At 38.1% G+C, this 27,399-nt stretch overlaps 1 protein-coding gene across 1 annotated transcript in view; it reads left to right on the forward strand.

Moving 5' to 3' along the window:
- Positions 1-27,399, forward strand: part of DNAI1 (dynein axonemal intermediate chain 1) — a 309,175-nt gene that overhangs the window by 132,021 nt on the left and 149,755 nt on the right. Inside the window, exons 9-10 of the mRNA XM_044678118.1 lie at positions 3,015-3,099; positions 24,006-24,123. Of these exons, the coding sequence (XP_044534053.1) occupies positions 3,015-3,099; positions 24,006-24,123 (203 nt within the window). The remainder of the gene's footprint in view (positions 1-3,014; positions 3,100-24,005; positions 24,124-27,399) is intronic.

The raw sequence follows: 27,399 nt of genomic DNA on the forward strand, positions 1-27,399 counted from the left end.
TTAGAGTTATTAAGACAGAAGGTAAAAGGGTTTAAAAAAAGAACATATAGCCAAAAAATTTCCTGATCCACACATTTTCCCAAAGCTTTGTTTCAATGCCAAATAATAGAATAAACTCTGATTTCCTAATAGAGCCACATCCCACTTAAAATGAACCCAGACTAAATTCAGTCACACTTATATCTACTTTCCAAATGGTATCACCCAGAATTCAATTTTTTATTTTTACATTTATTATTATTATTATTATTCATTAGGTTCATTTATTCCAAGAATTTCATTTTGTAAGACCCACTATCTTCAGCTAATCTGTTGCCAAAAATTTAAAAGTGGCAGTATGATTCTAGGTTCTAATCTACCACAATTACCCCTATATAGGAACACACCTTAGAATCTCAAAAAGGATCCATTGATATCAGATCGGACTCTTTGCTCCCTGTAATTTTTCTCTATTTAATTTTAAATCACCCAGAGAATCTGATTAGGGATGCTAGGTAGTCCAACTGATAGAGCACTGGGTCTGGAGTCAGGAAGGCTCATCTTTCTGAGTTCAAATCTGATCTCAGACACTTTACTAGATATGTGATTCTGGTCAAGTCACTTAACTCTGCCTCAGTTTCTTCATCTATAAAATGAATAAAATGGGTTGGAGAAGGAAATGGAAAACACTTCCAGTATCTTTGCCAAGGAAACCACAAAGGAGTTCACAAATAATCAGCCAGGACTAAAGTCAGAAAAGGACTAAAAAAACAACAAAAGAATCTGATTAAGTCCTTGTCCTCACCCTCTTATGTAATCTCTCCCTGCTTGGAGCCTGGAAATTCCAAGCTTGTAATTTTTGCTATCTTGACTCTCAAACACATGAAGCTTTTCACCTCCTGATTTCAAGAAAAACAAAACCTAGGTTTAAAATAATAAATCTGTATTTACCAGGTGAAAAGGGATGAGTCCTGAATGTTATTTTCCCTATAACTTTTTACAGTTATGGTCTCAGTTTCCCTAAAACAGATTCTAACTCACTAGAATATTTCATCATTTATGCACAATTACACTTACTTATGTATATATATACACAATATATATCAATAAGTGGCCATTTCTAATACAAATAAAACATACAACGAAATGTATCAGCACACCAAATGCCAGTCCAAACAGACACAGACAAATGGAAAGCTGCCACTTTTCCCAACAAAGGTGCTTACCTTAAGCTTAGAATCAAAACTCTGGAATCTGAAATGGAAAGGGAGTCAGTTCTCTGCCTATAGTCCTCCAGAAGAAGCCCCCATTCCAGGTTAGAAAAGAAAATCTCACCAGTGAGTGCTCAAGAAGGAGAAGGTTCCCCAGGAGGCTTAAGGGGAACCAGCCTTCCTATCCCCATCCCACCATTACCACCAAAACTGTTGCAAGTGAAATTTAACAAAAAGATAAAACTAAAGTAAGTTTCTCCAAGCAAGATTACATTTTATTCTCAGGGCATGAGTTTCTGGCCAAAGACCCTGGGTAGGACAGCTCCCCTTTTATAGGTTTCAGAGAGCAAAGAGCAGAACATCGTGGGGTTGAGATAACATGACTGGTTACATAGCTGAGGCAAGGAGAATAACATGATTGCTTGGAAGTTTGGGGGAAAGGGCTAGCAATAGCCACCTCTCAAGACTAAGAAGTGTTCGCTGTTAGCGTCCAGATGCCACATTTAGAGATGATGTAGAAGACTTTTTGAACTGCAAACCAGAATAGCTTTGTGGTGTAAAGATACTAGATCAGATCCTCATGTTCACCATCATCCTCCAAAGTTAACAAAATTCCTTGAAGCAAGAATAGATCAGAATTAGCAAAGAGAACTGGATTTTTTAACTTAACCCATTACAGGTCAACTGAATTCTGACCTAAGTTCAGAGACATATATAACCATAACTAAAGCAGTTACAGGACAAAGTCAATTAACTGTAAATAGGATCAATTGTAAAATGATACAGAATCAATTTTGATCATTTCAGTATGTATGTGTGTATTTATTAACTTTATATTTTGTCATTCCATCATTTCAGTTGAGTTTGACTTTTCATGACCCTATTTGGAGTTTTCTTGGCAAAGTTATTAGACTGGTTTGCCATTTCCTTCTTCATCTCGTTTTACAGATCAGGAAACTGAGGCAAACAAGATTAAGGAACTTGCCTAGTCACACAGCTAGTAAGTGTCTGAGGCCAGATTTGAACTCATGTTCTCCCGACTCTAAAGTTGGCATTCTGTCCGCTGTATCATCTAGCTGTTCCACGTTTATATTTAACCTTTATATATTTGTAGATGTACTTACTATCTCCCAACATTAGAATATAAGTGCATTGTAAGGAGGGGTTACTTCATTCTTTGAACTTGTATCCCGGTGTTTGTATATGTGCATATATATAAAATGCCTGATATATAGTAAGTACTTAAGAGGTATTGACTGATTGATTGCTCTTGGGTGCTTACTGCTGCCGCCAAAAACAGCTGAGATGAAGGACAGCTGATGGTGCAGGAATTTTAAGTAGATTGTTTAGAGGTGCCAGAGAGTAAAGACGGGGAGCTGGTGTGTGTAGAAATTGGATGTTGGTGGTGAGATCACATTCAATGAGTTAGTGAACAAGATAGTAAGAGAGGAGATTTGGTGAGTAAGAGCAGGGAAGAAACTTGTTGAGACTAAACTGCTGGAAGAAGCAAGACAGTTACAATACTTCACTGTTGGTCTTGGGTAAACTCCCCCTTGTCTCTAGTCTGCAGAGCGTGTGGATGCATTCCTAAGTGTTTCTTGGTCTGGGTTAGGACCCCAGTTGCTCCAAAGCCTATACACAACAGAACTGGGAAGGTATACAGAGTGATGAAAATATGATCAACCTCCAGCCTAATGCTGCTGATCTGAATAGTACCAATTGAGCTTAATCCCAATTTCATGCCCCTAAAGGAAAAGATTTAGGGATTGTTACACATAACAGGTAGCCCCTTACCAATGTAATGTCTGTTTTTCTTTCCTACAGAGTGATGACATAACCAAGGTGGCCCAAGCAGCCAAAATAGTGGAGCGGATGGTCAATCAGAACACATATGATGATATTGCCCAAGGTATGGCATGCATTGCAAGAGTGTTTATAGCTTCATTTTTATGAATATTTACATTTCAAGGCAACACATATGTACTAAGTATCTACTGGGTAATCAGCCCATGCTAGACATTTGAGAAAAAAGATACAGGCTCAGCTCTCAAAGAGTTTGTGATGTCTTTACAATTAGGGAAGCAAGACATATATGTACACGAAACCATAAGTTAGTGGTATTGATGAGAATCTCATAGGAATTCAGTGAGAGGGAAGATCAATGTGGCTAGAGTAATTGGGGGAAATTTTGCTAAATCTTATATGTTTAGGGGGATTTCATTAGGCAATAGAGGAGGAAGCTCATAGAATAATAGACTTAAAGGTGGAAGTAACCTCAAAGACCATCTAGTCCAACCTTCTCATTTTACAGATGAGGAAACTAAGGCATAGAGCAATTAAGAAGCTTGAGAGACTACCACACAGGTAGTTGAGGGTCAGATATTTACTGCTTTACTTCCCAGATCTTCTATATCCAGAGCCAGTCAGAGATCTTTCCATTGTACCAAAGGACCATCATGAGCCAAGACTTGGGGGAAAAGCATGAGCATAGTGTGTATGGACAGTGATATTAGGCCACCAAGAGCAGAGAGTTCAAAATGGGAAATAGAGGGAGAAATCTTGAGCATACAAAATGTAGGTGCTTTGAATCACATCTCAGAGATGAATAGCAAATTGAGAACACTTATTAGTATTAACTTGGACCATGTTGGTGGAGGTGTGGCGTGCAGACCTCATAGCACAGAGGGAGCTGCTCCCCTCCCCCTCTCCACAGTGCCTGAGGACATCTTTCACATGCCTCACCCCTCTGCCCAGCAGCCAAACTCGAGCACTTCCTCCCTCCACTGTCTGGGGTAATGCAGGGAGCCCATAGGCAGCTTGAAGTTGTAGTTTGGGCACGTGATCTCAAAAAGGTTCGCCAATGCTGCTCTAGGATGTTGCCTATTATAAACCTTTCCAGCCTCAGCAATACCTTAATTGTTCTATAATAATTTTTTATTCAGATTTTCTATTTCTTGCATCCCCTGTATCCCTCTGTCCCTTCATCTCCCAGAGAGTCTTCCCATATGATAAATAATACTTTTTTAAGAGTGGAAAAAAGTCAGCACAATAGATTAATACAGTGAAAAAAATCTGAAAACATGTGCAATGTGTAACATCTATAGACTTCCCACCTTCATCAAGGGATAATTTGGAGATGTCTTCCCATATCTCTTCATTCAATTCCTGATTGATATTTATACTTTTTATTTTTTCCATTTACATTGTTACTGTGTATATTGTTCACTTGACTTGCTTTTCCCTGCTTGCTTTGCTCTGCATCATTTCATATAGATATTTCTATGTTTTTCTGTATTAATCTCACATATCATTTCTTAGAACACAACATCCATTTATGTATCATAATTTGTTTAGGCATTCCCCATAGACGAGTATGCATTTTGTTTCCAGTTCTTAGTTATTACAAAAAAAGTACTATTAGAAACATTTTGTAGTATTTAGGGACTTTCTTCTTATTGATGGCTTCATTGGGGTATAAACCCAATAATGGAGTCTCTGGTTCAAAAAAAATGAATATATTTTGGTCATTTATTTGCATATTTCAATTGCTTTCCAAAATTATTGTACTGTTTCACAGCTCCACCAATTGTATATTAGTGGGCCTATCCTTCCGCAACTCCTTTAACATTGAGTGTTGCCATTAAAAAAAATTTTTTTTTCACTTTTCAGGGTATGAAGTAAAATCTCAGATTTTGATTTGTTTGCCTTATTATTAGTGATTTGGAGCATACTTCCATGTGGCTTTGAATAATTTGCAAATCTTGAGGATTTGTTTATAATCTTTGACCATATATAATTGCACACATATATGTACACATATGCACATATGTATGCACATATAAATTTTTAATATATCTAACCCCTTGTAAAAAATTTGATATGAAATTTTTTCCCTGTTTCAACCATTTCCCTTCTTATCTTAGATGCATTAATTTTTCCTGTGCAGAAGCTTTTCAATTTCAAGTCATCAAAATTATCTATAGTCATCCCTTGACATTCACAGGTTTCAAATTTGTGGTTTTGGTTTATGTGGATTAGCCATCAATAATTAAATGGACATTTTTGGACATTTGTGGTGTACTACAGAAAATTACAGATGATACATGTATGTAAAGAACACAAAAAATTAGTAAGTCCTAATCATGTTTTATAAGTTACTACTGTAAGTATACATACATAAATTTGTTATAGTTTAATTTTGTTAAAAGTTTCAGTGTACTAAAAACCTGTTGACTACACACTCTCTTTGGAAACTCCTTTTCTCTCTACCATCCCCACTCAGCCATGTTATTTTTCTCCTGCAGTTTTTCATAGGAAAAAGAAATCTGAAGCAGTAGCTTTGAAAACTGCATAGTATGTGAGGTACTAATCTATCTCACATAGAAACAGCAACTTTTTTAGTGGTGCAATGTATTGTTTTACATGTTTTGTGTGTTAAATATAATCAAACTTATCAAAAGTAATTTAGGGTGGAACCTAGAGACATTTGAGATAAACAAAAATTTAACTGTTTATAACAAATTTATATATGTATACTTATGGTAGTAAATGATAAATGATGAAAACATATATGGTATTTATGCATTTATGACTTACTAAATTTTTTGTATTCTTTACATACATTTTCAAGGATCCTATACTCCCAACTCCTATCAATGATGAGAGACAACTGTATTTTATCTTTGGTAACTTCTTTATTTTTTGTTTGGTTATGAATACATCTCCTATCCTTAGCTGTATGATCTGTTTCCTCCCTAATTTTTAATGATCTTTGAAATTAAGGACATGTATCTTGTTAGAATATATTATGGAATATGGTATAAAGTGCTGCTCTAAGTCTAATTTCTGCCACATTGCTTTCTAGGTTTCCCAGTTTTTTTAACCAAATAATAAGAGTTTGGGGGTTTTTTGCATGTATAATTATGTCTACTTTGTCAAACACTAGGTTTTTGAGTTCTATTGTTTCCTACTCTTCCACTGATCTATCTCTCAATTCTTTAACCAATCCCAGATGGTTTTTATGATTATTGTTTTATATCATCTCTACTTCTTTTCATAATTTCCCTTGATAATCTTTAGTCATTGATTATATTCTGTTAACAAATTGCTCATTTTTTAAATTTCAGATGCTATTTTTGTTCAGTTCACATTTTAGAAAAGACATTGACAAACTAGAGCCTATTAGAAAGGAAAATGGCCAGGGGAAGACAGTGAGATATCTGGAAACACTAACATGGAAGGATTAGGGGAAGAACTGAGAATGTTTAGACTGAAAAAAAAAAGACTTGGACAGGGAAGGGAAAAAGGAGAAGTCTTCAGGTATCTGATGTGTTGACATGTAGAAGAAAGATCAGACTTTAGAAACAATACTGTGAAATGGATGGAGCACTGAACTTAGCAGTTATACGATCATCAGCAAATATCTTAACCTAGCACCCTAGTTTCCTCAACTGTAAAATAGGAAATATACTATTTGTGTTACCTTCCTCATAAGGTTGGTTCTGAGGAAAGCACTCTGAAAACTTTAAAGCGCAATATAAATGTGCATCTTCATTATTGTTATTTAACCTGGCCTCAGAGGACAGATCCAAGTGGAAGTCACAGAGAAGAAAATGGGGATTTGCTGATAGGGAAAACTCCCTCTCAATTAGAGATTTTCAAAAGTAGAACGGACCAATTTTGCAAATCGTTTGAGTTCCCTGAAACTGGAATTCTTCAAGTGGTGGTTGTATGAGCTACCTAACATTAGGCATGTTATAAGAAGAATTCATATTCAGGTACAGATTGAACAAGACCACCTCTACAGTCTCTCCCAAATCTGATGAGATTCTGTGAGAAAACATTAAGGAAGAAGTAAAGGACCAGATGTTGGCATCAGATGTCACGGTGTGGGAATATAGCTGAGGCCCCACATCAGAGGCTCCATCTATACCTTATTTAGAGAACAGGCAAGAGTTTTAGTCAGCTTTGAACTGCTGGTATTTTATTTTCAGACTGAGCCAACAATATTTCATAATGTATATGTGCAGAAGTATGGGAGAATAATAATAACAATATTAGTAATAATAATAAAACTGACATAAGATGTTTTTAATTTTTGCAAAGCACTGTACATGTTACCTCTTTTAAGCAATACAACAACCCTCTGAGATAGATCCTACTGATAGTATTATTTCTACTTTATAGATCGGGGAACTGAATCTTAGAGTTTGAGTGACTTGCTCAGTGTCATTCAGCCAATAATGTCAGAAGTGGGATTTGAAACCAGGTTTTCCCAACTCCAAGGCCAGCAGACTGCTATCCACTCAAATGAGATAACATATTTAAAGCTCTTTGGATACCTTAAAGTGCTCTATTAGAATAATAATGATAGAAATGATGGTTTTTATGCAAAGTAAGACTTCTAGAAGACTACAGGGGCTTGGCTCCATGGTCTACATTTTTCATTTAGTTGCCCTCATTGTTATTGTGCAAGGTCTGGGCTCCCGGGAAGCCAGTCAGGAAATCCTGAGGCAAGGCTATGTCCCACCAGCTATGAGGGAGCACGTGGCCCATTGCTCTACTAGACTAGGTCTTAATTTTTTTCTGCATGTCCTGGACTCCAAAGGCAGACTAGTGAAGAAGCGTCTGGACCCCTTCTCAGGATGATGTTTTTAAATGCATAAACGCATAAAATAAAATACATGGGGCTACTGAAATACAATTATTAAGTTATTTTTAAAATGAAACAAGATCACAGATCCTAGGTTGAGAACTATTGCATTAATGTATAGACTAGAACTTAATAAGGGATCTGAGAGGTGATAACATAATATGACCAATCCTGCAGATCCGGCCCTCAAGCTGAGGGGTTCATGTTATGTTAGAGGAACATGACACAAACTCCTTCCTCAGTTTCAGGGCCTTCCAGATTCAGCAGCACCTCAGTTACTGATTATGTTCTCCTCAGTTAACAGATTGTTCATTATTTTTTCACAACTGTGGCCACCCCCTTGGTACCTTGGCTGATCATCATTCATCCCTGGGAGAGCAAAAAACAAGATTGCTAGGGAAAGTAGCCAAATAGAGCCCCTCTTTATTATTCAGGCTGAAAAATGACCTTGAATGCTTTTCAGAACTACAGAATTAAAAGGCGGCTATTAATGAATTAGTTATCCACACAGCCTAACTTCCTGAAACCCAAGCACTGCAATCATCCCAGTGAAGAACTCAAATCCTAATTAATGTCAGTGAGAAAAAAAATGGACATCTATGAGCCATCTTCATTTAAAAGAAAACAAGTCACATCAGATTGCTTTAAAGTTTAATTTTGTTTAATTGAATAAGTTTTTCTTAGAGGACGTGTAATTATAAAGGAGAAAATAGAAGTACTAGAAATTATCTTTCTTCGCTTAATGTGGTAATTTTAAAAAGGCGGTCATGCTTCAGGATTTCTGACATGATTCAAGACGAGCACCTCACTATATAATCAATCAAATAGTCTGTCTTTTTTCTTTGGCTTTTTTTGAGGTTCTTCCCACTCTAGATTTAGGTTGTTACACACTCATGTGTGATATCTTATAAGTGAGAGAAACAGAAAAAGCAAAAATGAGTGCATCTCTTCTACTCAGCAAATATATATTGAATGTCTATCCTTGTTCTGGGGAAAAGGGGGTGGGGTGGTAAGCTATGATTTGGCTTTATCACATGTGAAATTTAACCCACTCTTTAGGGAGATAAAGTTAGCATACATGACACAAAACAGTAGAAGACTATGTGAGTGCCAAGAATTGTGTTTTAAATAGTAAATACTAGAAGAGGTGAAGGAAGAGTTTGATCACTGTGGGGCTAGAGTAGTCAGGGAAGGCTTTATAGGAAGTAAGACTTATGAAATACAGAGAGGATTTAAGGTAAGTGGAAAAGAGAGTTGAGGGCACAGCAGGAAGGAAGGTGGGAATTGTTATCTCTAGTACAGAAGATACTGAGGAGAATGGGCTGGCATCTAGTCCCATGTCGCCACATGTGGTAGACTCTGTGTAGGGATGGGAACCATGTTCTTTTGGAGTCCTCCCCATAAGAGCCATATTCCAAGCTCCATCATCCTCTGCCAATCCCACCCCAAGTCAGATAGACCCATGCCTTTTGACTCAGGCCACAATTTGCTAGTATGGTCCCAGTTGATATCAATTAATTAACAAGCCTTTAATAACAACTATGTGCCACATTCTGTAATAAGTACTGGAGTTTACAAAGACAATTTTTAAAAATGAGTCCATGTCCTCAAGGAGCTGACATCCCAACAGGGAAGATGGTCCATACTTAAATTGGTGCATAATATAAAGTACAGGAAAGGTAGCCTTAGATAGGAAGGGACTATTGGCTGGGAGGAAACTTGAACAGTCTTTAAGGAAGCCAGAAATGTGAAGTTAGCTTAGGGTGGGCGGACATTCCAAGTATTATTGACAACCAGTAGAAAGGTACAGAGACAGAAGATGGCCAGTAAGGAGAAACTCTACAGTGTTTGGAGAGAAATAATGTGTTAAAAGATCATCAAGATAAACGGCCAGGATGTGAAAAACTTGATGATGTCATACTAAAGAGTATATTTTATCCCAGAGGTAATAGAGTCTTTGAAGTTTATTGAATTAAGGGCTGGAGTTGTGTATTACATGGTTGGACTTTAGGAAAATCACTTTGACAGCTTTGGGGAGAGAATGAATTGATTTGGGTAGAGACTTGAGGTAGAAAGTCTAATTAGGAAGCTGCTGCAATAGTCTAGATGAGATGCTAAGGGCCTGAGCTGGAATGATAGTTGTGGGAGTGGTAAGAAGGGACTATATTTGAGAGATGTTATAGAAAAATAATTTACAAGATTTGGCAACCTATGTGTTAGGTGAGCAATAGAAGAGAGTCAAGGCCATGCCATTGGCCATAATCAGAGGTGTACAGGAGGCAGCTCTAACCCCATTATTTAATTTTCAGAGTGAACATCTATAACTCCAAGGCAACATAAGTTGATATATTGTGTTGATTGCCCAGAAGTAAGTTTTAATAATTCAAATTAAATTTAAAAGTGTGTCAGAAAAAAAGAGAGTCAAAGATGATGCTGAGATGATGATTCTAGATTACTAGAAGGATGGTAGTGACCTTGACAGTAATAGAGAAGTTTGAAAAGGGGACAGGTTGTTAATGGTGGCAGAAGGATAAGATATTGGTATTTGTTTGGGCATGTTGAGTTTGAGATGCTTATGGGATATACACTTCAAAATATCCAATTTGTGATGGTAGGACTAGTGCTCAGGAGAGAGTTTAGGGCTGGATAAATCTTGAAATCATATTTCTGGAGATGATAATTGAACATATAGGAAGTGATGAGATCACCAAGTAAGAGAATACAGCCTAAGATCAAGGCTTGGGGGACCTCTACAGCCAGTAGGCAGGACATGAATGAAGAACCCACAAAAAAGATTAAGAAGTTGGGGTCAGACATATAGAGGGAGAACCCAAAGAGAGCAGTCACAAAAACATAGGGAGGAGAGAATATCCAGGAAGAGAAAGCAGTCACCAGTGTCAGACAGTGCATAGAGGTAAAAAAGGATGAGGACTGGAAGAGAGCCATTAGGTTTAGCAATTAAGAGATCACTGGTAACTTTGGAGAGTGTAGTTCCATCTGAATGGTGAGATTAAAAACCAGATTTCAGGATTTAAAAGAAAGGAAGTAAAAAGCAACAAATGTAGATGGCTTTTTCAAGCCATCTGAAAAGGGGAGATGAGAAAACAGAATGATAGCTGGCAGGCATGGTATGATATGTTGAGGATTTTTTTTAATATAAAGAAGATGAATATATTTATAGGCATAGGGAATGAACAAGTAGATAAGGAGAATGTCATGATTAGAAAGAATAGAGATGATTATGGGGACAGTCTGCTATAGAAGACGGGAGGGGAGGGGATTTGAGGTTACATTTAAAGGGGTTGACCTTGGAATGCAGAATGTTCACTTCTTTGTCAGAGACTAGAATGAAAAAGGGTAGAATGGGGAGGGGAGGAGTGAAATGAGCAAGTAGAGAGAAGGAGCTCTTGGAGAACAGCCTCAGGGTTTTTTCAGTGAAAGTTTTCAACGGTTAGACTGTTAAGAAGGGAGTGTCATAAAAGATATGAGAGAAAGAAAGGTTTAGAACAGTCCTTTGTATCCAGTAAGATGGAAAAATTAGAGAGGCTTAGTAGGATTGACTTGATACAATAAAAGCATAGTTGGGATTAGCTGGCATAAAATTGCAGTGAACCAAGTCAACATGGGTTTTCTATTTTGTCTAGTTCTGTTTGGCAGGATGTTAGTAAGGGTCAAAGGAGGTAAGTGATAGGAATAATCCAGGACTGAGATTTGGTAAGGCACAGTTGGCAATAGGAGAAGGAAGCATGGGACTGGAGACTAGCAATTAGTGAAAAGTTGATCTGGTTCACAAAGGGTTGATATTGGGAAGGGAATTATAGCCTGGGCAGTGCTTATGGTCTAAGACCCATCCGAGAAAGGGAGAGGAGGAATAGAAGTGTTAGTGAGGACAAAGAGTAGTTTTAAAAGGCATGAAGCATAGGCAGAAATGTAAAGAGGAAAGTTCTGATAGATAAAATGTGGAGTTCTTGGATATGAGAAGGTAGAATGGAGGAGAAGGCCATAAGAGGTCAGTAGAGTGAAGAACTGGGAAGTTAGGGTATTTGAAGGAAATATGCCAGTGAGAGGAAAATGAAACTACAGTCTCTTTCATTTTTAAGATAACATTTAGGTTTATAACAGGAGCTTTCTTAAGACAGTTCTTTCTCCAAGTATTCTCTCCACTTGGAGGTGGAGTAAATCTGTAGGAGTGACTCTAAAGATATTTGGAAGTGACTTTATGTAGACAGGAAGTACAGTGATCCCTCACCTATCGCAGGAGTTACATTCCAGAGACCCCTGATAGGTGAAAATCCAGGAAGTAGCAGTGTTGTATTTATTTTACTATTTATCTATATTTTAAGGCTTTAATAAGCCCTTCCCACTCGCCTATAAACCTTTTCCACAATCTTATTAACAACCTACAGTCACTGAGCCAATCAGTGCCCAGGATATAGAACACAGCACAGTGGTTGGTCACCTTTTATTCCATCAGCCAATAGTGTGTCATGATAAGTATAACTTTGTGATACAGGATTAGATATATATATATTTTTTTTCAAAAACCCAGGATACAGCAAAGCCACTATAAATGAACCACAATAAAGTAAGGGATGACTGTAGTAATCTTCATTCAGTCTCTCTGTCCTCCACACTTGTTTTGTGCAGATCTCTTCCCTTCCCCTCTCCCCCACTTTGGACTTATTGGTCTGGAACTCAGAAGCCTCTAGATCTGTCTATTCTCTCTGGATTGCTGTTTTGAGTATCTGGATTAGTCTCAGTTACTCTCTTTGATCCCTGGGATAGAACATTGTGATTCTCTGCTATTATTATACACTTGCCACTGCTTGTGGCTCTTAGGATTATTTAACAGGATACCTATTTCTTTTAATTTGTACAGAAGCCATGTGTTAGAGTCTGAAGGAAAATAGAATCTATTGACTTTTAAGTCCTGGAAATGAAGAGATTGGGAGAGTACAAATAGCATTTTCTCTCTTTTTACCACTTGAAGGTTGTGACTTTGGAAGAGAAAGGAAACTATGGGAAGTAAATGGCTATAAAGACAATGTAAAAGAACAGGGTCTAATTTTATGGACCATGACTTATGCTAAGACAATGAACTACTGGCAAGAAACAGTGTGTCTCATAAAAGTTGGAAAGAACACATTTAGTAGGACCTAATTAAGAGGGCCTTGAATTGGAATAAAAGGGAAGATAGAAAAATGTGGAGATGAACAGTAAAACCAGATGCTTATAGAAGTTAACATGTGTGATATGGAAGAGGATAGAGGAGAAGGCACCTAGTTATCCAGAGCTGATAATTATAGGGAAGAGAGTTATGGGTAAATGCTTATGATCTTGGATGTCTGTTGATCACCACAAAGGATACAAATACAAGAGTATTATCATAAAGGATAAGGAATGATATAAGACTCAGGTCTCTTGCCTTGAACTGTAATGTTCTTTCCAGTACAGTTCACTGTCTTTCACCTCATGGTTAAAACATAGGAATGGGAGAGTAAGAATGCCTGATTCCAAAGAAGCCTAGCTGATGCTTACAAGATAGAGGAGCAGAAATGTAGGTTAAAAGGGGTTATTTGTTGTATGGAAATCCTCAAACCTTAGAGTAGAAGTATGATGGAGAGTATATTCATAAGCATAAAAGATTAGAGAAAGAGAATTGATCACGCACATAAGGAGGTAATGCAGGCATATCTCATTTTGTGCTTCACAGATATGGCTTTAAAAAAATAAATCGAAGGGTTCTGACAACTCTGCATTGAGCAAGTATATTGGTACCATTTTCCCAATAGCATGTGCTCACAGCTTGTCTCTGTGTCACCTTTTGGTAATTCTTGAAGTATTTCAAACTTTTTCATTATTATTCTTTCTGTTACAGTGTTCTATGATCAGTAATCTTTGATGTTACAATTGTAATTGTTTTGGGGCACCACGAACTACACCCATGTAAGACAACAAATTTAATAAATATTGTGTGTTCTGACTGTTCTACAGACCAGCATTTCCCATCTCCTTGAGAAGTGCGTTCCCTATTCCCTAAGACACACAATGTTGAAATTTGGCTAACTAATAACCCTACAATGGCCTCTTCGGTGTTTAAGTGAAAGGAAGAGTTGGTCATTGCTGGAAATTTCATTGTTGTCTTGTTTTAAGAGATTGCCATGGTCATCCCAAACTTCAGCAGTCTCCAATTCTTATCAGTTAGCAGCCATCAAGGCAAGACCCTCTACCAACAAAAAAAAGATTACAACTCACTGAAGACTTAGATGATGGTTAGCATTTTTTAGCAATAAAGTTTTTCTCAATTAAGGCCATAAGTAGTTTTTTAACATGATTTTGTCTGATTTTTGCACATTTAATAGAGTACAATGTGATATAAACATAACTTTTATATTCTTTGGGAAACCAAAAGATTAGCGTGACTTGCTTCACTGCAATATTCACTTTATTGTTGTGGTCTGGAACTGAACACACATTATCCCTAAAGTATGCCTGTAGTTACAATAGTGTTAGGACACTAGAACAGCTAACTATACTACTCAAGGCAGGAAGCAGATAGAAGTGGGAGGAACAGTAATGGATAAAGCAGGAATAGTAATTGGTAAAGAAATCCCAAATAAAGGGGACTTTGTGGGGAGTATCAAGCCAGATTATGTATCAAAGAAAGAATGCATCACTTTTGAGGAGACAGAACAGAGACAAGAGCCAAAAGCAACCAATGAATCCAGAGGCCATGTCAGAACATTCAGTATATGCCATGGCATGGCACATGTTTTTAGGCTGAGCTTGTATGTACCAAGTATGCCTGTTTCTTTTTTTTTAAACCCTTAACTTCTGTGTATTGGCTCATAGGTGGAAGAGTGGTAAGGGTGGGCAATGGGGGTCAAGTGACTTGCCCAGGGTCACACAGCTGGGAAGTGTCTGAGACTGGACCTGAACCTAGGACCTCCCGTCTCTAGTCCTGACTCTCAATCTACTGTGCCTGTTTCTTAAAGGGAGAATGTTGTCAAACACTGGGATGCGCATGTTTGTAGAGATGTAAGTCAGAGAAAGGTAAAGGGTTATGCTTTTATTTAATTATTTTTAAATTTGATTTTATTCTAAAAGCATTTTTATTTTCAATTCTGAACTCTCCCTCTCCTCAGCCCATCCTCCTCACACTGAGAAGGCAAGAAATGTGATATCCATTATACACAGGAAGTCACACAAAACATATTTCTACTTTAGCTATGTTGCAAAAGAAAAAAAATCAAGAAAAAGAAAGTAAAAGAAAATATGCTTCAAACTTCCCTCACTGAGTTCATCAGTTCTCACTCTGGAAGTGAATAGCATTTTTCTAGGTGAGGCTCTTCTAATAATACACATTGCAAAACTGATACAAAAGCAAAATACAGTAATGATAGAAATATTTCAACTATTTGGACACCTGCTAAAAATCTTCTATTTAAAGTAGAAAGGCTAATGAGTTCTTGCCCTGTCTTTTTGCTAGTTTTATTGCTTAAAAGGTAGAAGAAACAATGAGAGGAACTGCTAGTTTTGACTTAATTCTAACCAACAGAAAAGACTTAGTTGCTGATGTGGAAATAATAGGAACTTTGCAAGAAAGTGATGGTATTGTCTCCTAGATTTCACAATAGCAAAGCATAATAAAACAGGGCACAGTCATACATGTATGTATGCTTGACTTTAGGAAAACAGCTTCCTAAACAGTCAGTGGAAAAAGTAGGCCAAACTCCAGAAAGGGAGAAAGATACAAATGGGGCTACACAGGGAGCTTTTCTTTGAACTGAGATTTTAAAATAATATCTACTAGAAGCAAGAATACGTAAGCAAGGATAAATACTAAAGAGAAGCATGAATTTATAACAATGGTATCAGTAAGGGGAAGGCACAGAATGAATGTAGATTTGTAAAATAGGCAGAAGACAAAAAAAAAGGAAATATTTTTATTTATGTTAGGAGAACAGTGAATGAGAGATATAGTCTTCCTGCTTGGAGAAATGGTATGTTAAAAGATGACAAGAGAGAGTAAATAACTATTTGGGTTCAATTTTGCTTCAATTTTCTCTGTCAAGGAGCATGATCTTTAGACCTCAATCATTAAAACGAATTTGGTTAAAAGGATATTGAAGCTCAAAACAGATGAGGAAGCAGAAAAAGAGCATATAGTTGCTTTGAATGGGTTCAGGTCTCCAGTTTTAGAGTTAAATCCCAGAAATAATGAAAGAATTTACAAATATAATCACAAAACTAAAGCTGATCATCTCTGAGCAATCATGGGAAATAGATCATATAGGCAAATATACTCATTAAGAAAAGGAGAAAAAGACAAATTACAGAAACTATAAACTAATAAGCTTGACATCAATTCTCAACAAATTCTAGAACAAATCATGAGATAGTTTTGCAAGCACTGGGAAAAAAAACAGTGGTCTCTAGGAAAAAGCATATTTTTCACTAAGAACAAGTCATGACAAAGTAATCTTATTTTCTTTTCTACTAGCCTGGGAATTAGGGACATGCCATATATATTGTGTATCTTGATTTCAGCAAGGTACTTGAGAGTTTGTCCTGATATCTTGTGGCCCTCTTAGGCCCTCTTTGGTTCTGAAATTCCATAATTCTGAGGAATATGGGGCCAGATGATAGTGTACTTAGGTGGATTTATGGCTGATGGCAAAACCATATCAAAAGAATATTGACTAATGCATGTCAACCATGCCTGGTTTCTAGTAGTGTGGATTTCATTCTTGGCCCTCTCTGAATCGATATATATTTTTTTAAATCAATAACTTACATGATGGCAAAAGACATGATAATCAGATTTTCAAGTGATAAAAGCTGAGATACAGAGCTAATATGATGAATCACCGACTCAGAATTCTAAGTGATCTAACAAGGTTTGGGGAGATGGGTCAAAATCAACCAAATGAAATAGAACATATAATTGGAAAAATCTTGTTTTTAGGTTAAAAAACAAAAAGCTCAGGTAGATAAGGATAAAATGAAGAAGACCCGACCTGATAGCAGTCAGATAAAAAAAGATCTGGTGATTTTTAGATGGCTACTAGTTTAATAGAAACCAACATAGTGACTTGACTATGAATATGTGAATTTCCTCTTGGGCTGCATTCATGGAAGCATAGTATGCAGAGAGGCATCATAGCATAATGGATGGAGAGCCGGCTTTGGAGCAAGGAAGATCTGGAATGGAATCCTGCCTCTGACACATGCTAGTTGTACGGCCTTGGACAAATCAAAATCTCAGAGCATTAGACTCCATCCACAGTCTTCAACACTCCCAACTGCAGGCCTACAGATTAAGTTGTAATTGGGAGCAGGCAGCAAAGGGAGCTCAGTGGATAGAAAGCCAGGCCTGGAGTTGGGAGGTCCTGGCTTAAAATATGACCTCAGATACTTAAGAGTTGTTTTTTTTAATATGATTGAGAAATATTTAACAAAAAAACTAAAAATATAGTAAAGTATAGATAATATTACATTTGAAAATTAAGTCAATATGTAGCCTACAAGGTTCCTTATGTATGGTTTAGTGACCCGGTTTCTATTTTTATTTGACACTTCTGCTCTAGGCAATTCTCTAAAACTGTAAATTCAGGGAAGTTACCCACCTGCATTGGTAGAGGAAGTTTCCTCACCAGAGTCCCTATATCAATGGAGTCATAGGTCTACTCCCTATAGAATATAAAACAACAGAAATGATGATCCCACAGGTAGGACAAACTACGTTTGGAGTATCGTGTTTGGTGTTGTCTATATCTTTGTGTCTGATTTATTAAAAGCAGCCTACTCCTTACAAATTATATGCTATCGTTGTATCTTCACTTTTGATTAAAAGCTACCCTCCCACTTGTACACTACAAACTGTCAAGTATGGTCTGTATATGCCCAGTGGCCTACTATTACCTTCTGCCTTCTAAGATTAGAATGTGGTGGCCAAAAGAGATTAATTATTCATGTCATGCCAGATGGTTCTTTTTTACCTCATCAGTTATGTAAGTTCAAAAATCAACCCCTGGCCTCACTGGTGTTCAACACAAGTTTGTCCTGACAGTTTTCACTCAAACAATGATCATGGTGATTATGATGATGAGTGCAGTGATAATCCACAATAACAATATTTTGACTTTTGACTTGGAAAAACTGTGAATTCATGGGAAGTGATGTTGAATTAACTATGACCAAAAAAAATGAAAATCTCAGAAACACCATTAATATTAGCCCTGCTCAATTTGTGTCGGTAGCAGCAAGAGGACAACACTGATCTAGATGGGTCAGGAATAAAAAAACAAGAACAATACATCTTATATATTTTAGAGGTCCAAACCAGGAAGGAGACAAAAATCACAGACTGATTAAGACAGAGAAGAACTAGAAGGGATTGTGGGAAGAGTCCAGAACATCACTAACAAAATAAAGCTGAATCTGGATTACAGTACAGTCAGGAACTGTCTGCTCTCTAGTTCATTTTGTCCTGCCTTCTGGATGTGGGTGACCCTTGTCTACATAGGTTGATTGTAACCAGAAAGGAGTCAGTGAGCTCTGGATGAATTCTGATGCTGATCAAAAGAGAGCTACTAAGATTCTTCTGTCTGTCTTGTCACCGATACCAAAGTTACATGAGAAAGAAAACAAAATGAGGCATTTAATTTCATAGGGGTGGGACAGTCATTTCATTCCAGGAGTATACCAGAATCTGTCTTGGCCATCTTGTAAGGAGACAGAAAAATCAGGCTGGATCCCAGTTGTATCCTGTTTTCTCATTTCTTTCCCAGTACCATCTGCAGCTGACTTAAATTCCCATGACTCCTTATGAGGCAATGCAACTGTTTTTAACCTCTCTTTATCTGAGATCTCATAAGGCAGGGCTTACAGGGTAAGTGTCTGGGAACTATAACAGAAGTGCTTATACATCTGTTTTCTCCCTATTATCTTTATAGCACTCTATAAAGTAGGTGGGGCAGGTATTATTATCCCCACTTAACAGATAAAGCAAATGAGGCATGTGATGAAACATAGCCCAGGGCAGCTCACAAATGGAAGGATTCTATGAGGGATGAACCAGGTAGAAACCACCTTCTGTGTCTCTAACCATCACTAATTCTTTCCCTTTCATCTTTCCATCTTTTCTATTCCATAGCTCTACTGGCTTTCCTTGCATTCTTGAGTTGGTTTTGGAACCCAATTTTGCTTACTATTCATCTACCCACAAGGTCCCCTGATCATTGAAAAACTAGTTGTCTCATAGGTCTCTCCTCTGACTTTTTTTTTCAGCTTCTCTATTGAGATATTTTACTTCTTGACTCTCTAATAAAGTATACTCCACTCATCTTCTTCCATGTGACAGTTTTGTGTATATGGCAAAACTTCTCAAGAGCCACATTGGCATATCCTTTCCCTTATAACCCCAGCTCTTCATTTTATACAACATGAGCCCAAGGTCTCTTTTAATTCTCTTTAACATCCAGTGTGATTTAGGCTGTTCCCAATGAAGTCAAACCTTCTCCTTATTCACATTTAGGGCTCCTATCATGTTAACAGACTTACTTATAAATAGGCTGAGACAGTTTCCTATTGCTGCTGGTCATCACTTAGGAAAGAATAACCCAGGCAAGATGGTGCTCCAAGATCCCAGTATATGAATTCCCACTCTCTTTGGAGTCAGGAAGACATGAGGCCAAATACAGCCTCAGACACTTACTGTGTGTGACCCTGGGCAAGTAACTTAACCCCGTTTGCCTCAGTTTCCTCAACTGCAAAATGAGCTGGAAAAGGAAATGGCAAACCATTCCAGTATCTTTGCTGGAAAAACCCAAAATGGGGTCACAAAGAATAAAAAAAAGTGAACAAGATGTTCAAAGCACTGTGGTAAGTGATGCAGATGCAAAAAGAGGCCAAAGACAGTTCCTGTCTTCCAGGAGCTTACAGTCCAATAAAGGAGAAAATAGGCAAACCACTATGTACAAAAAGTTATCTATAAGATAAACAGAACATTGAATTGTAAAATGACTAATGGCTAACCACCAATGGAAGAAAGCAAAACTATTCTATTCAGATGGAGGTACCTTATCACATCAGAGCTGTATTTCCAAAACACCTGGCTTCCTAGTCCCTGGTCTGTCACAGGGTCTCTCTGCCCCCCGTGAAGTAATATGGAGCTATTCTCCTGAAATTCCCAGCCAATTTTAGGGCTGCTTAGGATAACTCTGCTGCCATCACTTAAGGGATGGATAAGATCAGGGAAGTGATAGGTGATTTAGACATTCTGACTTCAAGGTTAAGGCTCTGCAGTGCCATCTTCCCTGACATAATCACCAACTAGAATTACCACAATTTGAGGGGATCTAGCTGATGCAGAATGAATAAAAATAAAATCATTTACAGGGGGCACAACTTCAGGTTTCTCTGTTCAGTTTCTTGGTCTCCTAATAGGTCTTCCTGCATCTGTTCTCTTCCCTGTCCCAATCCACAACCAGTAGCATGTTTCATTCATGCATGGCGCTTGTCATGCTTCTCCTGCTAAGAAATGTCAGTGGTTCCCATTGTTTCTGGAATAGAATTCAGATCCTTTTGCCTTCACAGTCTGATGCCTCTCTAACATTTCCAATCTGATCTCCTAATCATACTTGATGCCCTGGTAAAGTGAACTGCTCTGCCTGTGTACCCCAAATACCCCGTGCCTCTCCACCTCAGGATTTTTTCTGGTGAAATTCCTGATGTTTGAAATGTTTTCCTTCCCTCTTTCATCTTTTGGATTTCTGCCTCTTTAAGAACCCAACTCAAATGTCTCTTTAATGAAGTCTTCTTTCACACTCCCCACCCTATTGTAATAGCTTTCCCCCTTGGATATCATGTGGTATTTTGTTTTGTATCTCCTCTAATTTACTTCTCATGTATCATGTATTATAGTCATTTTCTATTCTAGTTATACTAGACTGAAATTCTAGGAAAACGGAGACTACGTCTTTTCTAAACTTTCTGGCTCCCCTAGCCAGGCCTAGCACATAGTTGTTTTATAAATATTTGTTAAATTACTGTAGTTGAATACTTTGCTAAGATCTCTTCTGGGCCTTCCCTATTTCATCCGCAAATTATCCAGCTCTTCTTGGCCCCTGCTTCCTTGGGTCCCCATGCTATTTCATCTTTTTTCCTTCCTCTCAAATTACTTCTCAGGATCATAGTAGAGGCCCTTTGATATTATCTAGTCTAATGACTTATTTGCTAGATGATTCAACTGAAGTCCAGCAAGGCTAAGTGATTTTTCCAGGGTCACTCAACAAACTAATGTTAGACCTGGGACTAGAACCTTCCCTTCTGACTATAAATCCAGACCTTTTGCCGTTATACTATACAACCCTTTTCTTAGATCTCATGGCTCATGGGAAACAAGGCTTTTCCATAGAATGTAAGCTCCTTGAGGGCAGGGACTATTTTCTTTGCTTGTATTTGTGCCTCCAGTACTTGGCATAGTGGCTAGCATATGAATGCTCAATTCCTTCCTGCCTGGGTAGCAAAGGACCCTTCAGTTTCATGATAAAACTCAAAGCCCCTCAGGTCCTGTTTTACCAACATTCCTGAGTTCTGCTCAATGAATCCCTGAACTGCAGTACCCACTTTGCAATCCCACTGCACATTATTCACAACAAAATGATATTTGTGGAAAGGACACAATTTGTAACAAAAGACCTGAGAGTTAAGTGACCCCCAGCTCTATGACTGTGTAACCTTGGACCACATATTTACCTTCCCTGAGCTTTAAAAGATGGACATAAAATACTTATGCTAACTACTTTATAGGATAGTTTTGAAGATCAGATAGAATGATATATGCAAAGCACTTTAAGCACTATATGACATGTGCATTTATATGTTTAAAATGTGAGCTGTTTTAATTAGTATCATTATCTCTTTCTGACCTCATAAATACTCTCAAAGCCCTAAGCTCTTTCCCATTCTTCTCTCTCCAACTCCCAGCATCACCGTTCTCAAGCTTTTGACCTCCTCTCCAGAATACCCATATCTTTCTTAAGGGAGACATTTTTTTCCAGGCACTTGTGCTTAGATAAACATTAGCCTATCTATTTCTCATTTGTATTTCTCTGATTCTGGACCTGGCCAAACTGGACTTACTCCAGTGATTTTTGTGAAAGGGAAAGGATTTGGGAAAAAGAAAGAAGTTGGATATTTTGACTTACCCTATTAGCCAATGAGTGGGACATAATAGTTCCTTGTTCAAGAGAAACATCCCTATGAAATTGGTCCTGGGAGGAATGAGGTGATAATGATCATACCCTGGAATTAGTACCCTACAAGTCCACCATTTCATTTCTCCAAGAATCTCTTTAAAACTATGACCTCGGGTTTCATTTGTGAATTTCCAATCAATACGAAAAGTCCACAATCTATGGGGCAGATATAGTAGGAAAAAATTGTCTATAAAGTAAATGTATGTATAATGAATATGGTTTTACTACTGATGGTCATTATAAAATTGGATACTCCTACATTAAAATAAATGATGACCCTGGAGTATAATAAAAGAACACATACGGTAGCAGATCTCTAAAATCACATTCAGAGGAAAAATCATAATTTTCTGTTAAAGGAGAACATTATACACAGAGGCTGATACACTGTGGTACAATTGAACATAACAGACTTCTCTACTAGCAGCAATGCAAGGATCCAGAGCAAGGCTGAGGGACTTATGAGAAAGAAAACTAGCCATATTCATAGGAAGAATTGTGGGAGGAGAAACACAGAAGAAAAACAACTGCTTGAACACATGGGCTGATGGGGATATTATTGGGGATGTAGACACTAAATGATAACTCTAATCCAACTATCAATAATATGGAATTATGTCTTGATCAGTGATACATGTAAAACCCAGTGGAATTGTGCATCAGCTAAGGGGGGCTAGGGAGGTTTGGGGGAGAGGGAAAGAACGTGAAATCTGTAGGAGAAAATATTCAAAATAAAAATTAAAAAATAAATAATAATTTTCTGTTAAAATATTAATCACATAATGATAGAATTTTAGAATTGGAAGTGTCTTTTGATATCATCCAGCCTTCCATTTCCCAGACTGTATTCTCTTGCATCCTGGCAGGGTGTTCCAAGCAATTAAATAGGAGCTGCATGAGAAAATGCTAATGCTAGTGATATCTTCTCCCTAAAATATTAAGTTTGAAAGTATGCCTATACATTCTGTATTTAATACTTGCTTGGCAACTTTTGAGGGTTGAAAATAGACATCGTTTCCTCTGAATTGCTCTGAAATATTCCTAAGCCCCCTTTGTCTAAGGGCTATTCCATATGCCCCAGACCCTTTTGCCAGACTAACATTTATAGATTTCATCACTATGCTTTGATGTCAAATATATTTTGTGGACAAATTAGTTAGGGAAATGATAATCTAGCCAAACCTCTTCTTTTTCATGACGTGATTCATCAAAGATCACCGAGCTAGTTGGTGGGAGAGCCTGGCTTGCCCACATCTTCCAGAATGACTCTCACTTTGAAACCTGTGCCTTTTACCCCTGTACTCTCCAAGGTTGATTTTTCTTTCTCTAATAGATCTTCCTGTATCTCTTCTCTCCCCTACCCCAATCCATCCTACATACCACCTGCCAGCACACTCTTACTCATGCACAAAGACCCACATGCCACTTTTCTGCTCAGAAATGGTTAGTGGTTCCCCATTGCCTTTGGGGTATTACTCATGCATAAAGATTGTCATGCCACATTCTGCTCAGAAGTGGTCAGAGGGTCCCATTGTCTGTGGAGTAAAATCTCCTCCCCTTTTTTTTTAAAGAGTGAAAACCCATTTGCCTGGTATTCACAAAACCCCTCACAGCCTTACCTTCATAAAGGTTCGGTGCCTCCCTGACTTCGAAGCATACTTAATGCCCTCATAAAGCCACAAGAGAGACCATCTAGGATTTTATAAGAACTGATGTGAAATAGATACGAAATATAGATTGGGGTCAGAAGAAGACATCAAAAACGAGGGATTTTGTTAACTAGTCTTCAGCCTCAACGACCGTTTTTATTACATTTGTCTCTGTGATTTATCTATGGTTGGATTTCCCAGAAAAATAGCTGTCTTATGGATTTCTTTTTTTTTTTTAATTTTTCTTAAGATTTTAAGTATTATGAAGATGCGGCAGATGAGTATCGGGAGCAGGAGGGCACCTTGCTTCCTCTCTGGAAGTTCCAATACGATAAGGCAAAGCGCCTGGCCGTGACTGCCCTCTCCTGGTGAGTGTGTTGGTTGCACCCTCAAAGTGCTCGGTGCTCCCCAAACGCCTGTTTCTTTAAGCAGGGCTAGGTAGGAAAGGACAATCCCGCGTTACCATAGAGAACCGTCCAGACGTGGAAGGCTGTTTATATTGGACATTTGTCTCCTTCGTGCAAACACATTTTTCCAGCTAGTAAAAGAACGCAGATGAAGGGGAACAAATGAGGATAGTTATCATCTCAGATGTAGCTTATTTTAACTTCTTTCCTGGAATCAGGTCCTTTATTTATTTTTAAACCTTGATAAGTGGCTAGAGGTACAAGGTCTGGCTTGAAATACCATGTCTCCAAAGGCCAGTTACTGATGGATATGTCAGATCAGTTGTGAAGGGGCAAGAAGGAGAAGAAAGGGATCTAATCAGCACACAGGAGCTGAAGAGAGGGAAGGGGAAGGCAGCAAACATTCATCACTGTCCCAAGTGGTTTATAAATATTATCTCCTATGCACCTCAAAACAGCCCTCTAAGGGAGGCGCTGTTATGATGATGATCTCATTTTATGATAGGGATGGAAGCAGACATGTTAAGTGACTTGCCCAGGATCACATAGAGAGTCAATGACTGAGGTCCGATTTGACCTCGGGACTTCTGGATACCAGGCCCGGTACTACACCCACTGAACCATCTGAAGGATCCTAAGTTCAAATCTGGCTTCATATACTTACCAGCTGTGTGACCCTGGGAAAGTCACTTAAACCTGTTTGTCTCCATTTCCTCATCTATAAAATGAGCTGGAAAAGGAAATGACAAACTACTCTAGTATCTTTGCCAAGAAAATCCCAAACGGGATCACAAAGATCATTTATTGTCATAGAATATTCAGGCGAGAAGAGATCTCTAGAATTCATTCTATCTAACCTCATATAGAGACCAAGAGAGATCAAGTAAGCTTGCCCGAGGTCATCCGGGTATTTCACTAGGGATCCAGGACTAGAACTGTAGCCTCCTAACACTCAGTCCTGGCTGCTTTCTGCTGCCACATACACCCACTTCTACTAGATTCTGATAGTCAGTTCCACCCACAAGGCTCGAGTTAGGAAGGTTTTCCAAGCTAAGAAAGCACTGATGTTATGAATAAAAGAAACTAGAAAATCAGTTTCCAGCGGGCCCTAGAAGTGTCTAATCAGTGGTGAAGGATAACTAGGCTCAGGCATCTAGCAATATTTGCAGTCATCTGTAACTTTTCAGGAAAGGCTAAGGACATGTTGTGCATCATCTACCAGGGTAATAGAGAGGAGAGGAGAAGAGAATACAGTTGGTTCAAGGGAGTGGAATGAAGGGGGTGGAGAGGTGGAAAAAAATTAGATTTCACTGGTTTTATCCTCATCGTGTTAAAAATAAAACCAAGGCACTGGGTGACTGGTCCTGGAGCAAGAGCAGAGTTGATTATAGGTGGAGTCGAATTAGACATGGTCCAGGACAAGCAGAGGTCATCAGAAATGAAGAGGAATAACTTTTAATTCAGGGCACCTAGAATCAGAAGCTTTGAGCCCAAAACAGGGCAGTGAAACTTTTTAGTACCTTGGATAGCTCTTTGGGAGCAAGAGGATAGACTGTCAGAGGCTGAGGTCTGGCTGGGGGCTTTTCTGCTCACAGACCCAGGGCTGCTCAGTTGGCTTTGTCCTCTGGATGAAGTTCTCTAGTTGTCAATGGAACCCAAACTCAATTAGAAAAGGCTTAGATGAGAGAGAGAGAGAGAGAGAGAGAGTGAGTGAGTGTGAGTGAGTGTGAGTGTGTGTGAGAGTATTACACGTCTCCAAGTACTTTCAATATTGATATTCAGTGGGCAGCTAGGTGGCATAATAGGTAGAATACTGGATTTGGATTCAGGAAGACTTATCTTCCTGAGTTCAAATCTGGCTCCATATACTTATCAGCTGTGTGACCCTGGGCAAGTCACTTAAACCTGTTTGTCTCAGTTTCCTCATCTGTAAAATGAGCTGGAGAAGGAAATGGCAAACTACACTAGTATCTTTGCCAAGAAAATCCCAAACGGGATCACAAAGAGTTGGACATGACTGAAACTACTGGACGACAACAACATTCAATGGGAAGACAATGTCTTCTGGCCTGATGTGGGACTGTTAAAAGGCATCACTGGGGTGAGGAGAAAGAATGTCCTTAGGAGCTAGCTATATAACAAGCTGATCAGAGGTAGCCTTTGTGGGAGAATTCACTCTCTGGCAACCCTTTCCTTTCAGGGCTAGGAGTAGGGACTTGGATCATGGTTGTGGCCCTGAGAGATGAAACTAGGAATCAAAATAGTAGTCCTACTTTATTGCCCTCTAACAATCCTACAGGTACAATAATGCTTTGAAATATTCAGAGTGTGTTTGAGGAAGGTGGTGGGCTTACCTATCTATAGAATGTGGAGAGAATCCAACTTTTTATTCTATTATGTCTTTAGGCTCTGAATTTCCCCTGATTCAGTTTCAGGATCTTGGCTATTTTCGGCTCCAGATTTAAATATTTCACTTAGGGCAAAGCTATGAACATAAGATGTAAGTTAGGGAGACTAGGAAGAAGCATGAAATATATAAATTTAGAGACTCACTTAAGATTCTTTGTGAAAGAGGGGAAGGAATAACTATTTGAAAAAATCTTCAAAGGGGAGAAATAATGTCTACTCAGACTGTAAGAATTTAGAAATTGCTTTCTTCAGTCTGTCCCATCAGCTACCCTCCTTGGTATGGTATATAGAATGTGTTTCCCCAAATAGATATTGACTTGGAAGATAAGTTGACTCCCTTGTTTCCAGATTCCATTCAAATAAAAAAGGAAGCCCTGAAGGGTCAGTAAAGTTGACTTTTCATTGAAAATGGTTAGTACTTTGCAGTTTTCTACTGACTTCATTTCTACCCAGAGACCTTTCTGTCAGTTATTAGCTTACATTTATATACTGCTTTAAAATTTAATTTTCTCACAACAACCCTGAATAGTACCATTCCCATTTTCAGGGGAGAACATTGAGATTCAGTGAAATAAAATGATTTACTCTTAATGTTTGGCTCCATTATTGGGCAACATTCACTTAGATGCATTTTCCCCTGTTTATTTTATAACAAAAAGTAAATCTAAATATATAAGAATCAATAGCAACTTATCTATCATCCTAAAACACTTACCCTTTTAATGATCATATTTTACATACATTTATGTGCATACATAATTTACATGGCTTGTCAGTGTATATATAATAGTGTTATATCTGCCTTTTCACTTTACATTATTTCATATA

The sequence above is a fragment of the Gracilinanus agilis genome, chromosome 1 (genome assembly GCF_016433145.1).
Source record: "Gracilinanus agilis isolate LMUSP501 chromosome 1, AgileGrace, whole genome shotgun sequence".
In the NCBI taxonomy this organism is placed as follows: domain Eukaryota; kingdom Metazoa; phylum Chordata; class Mammalia; order Didelphimorphia; family Didelphidae; genus Gracilinanus; species Gracilinanus agilis.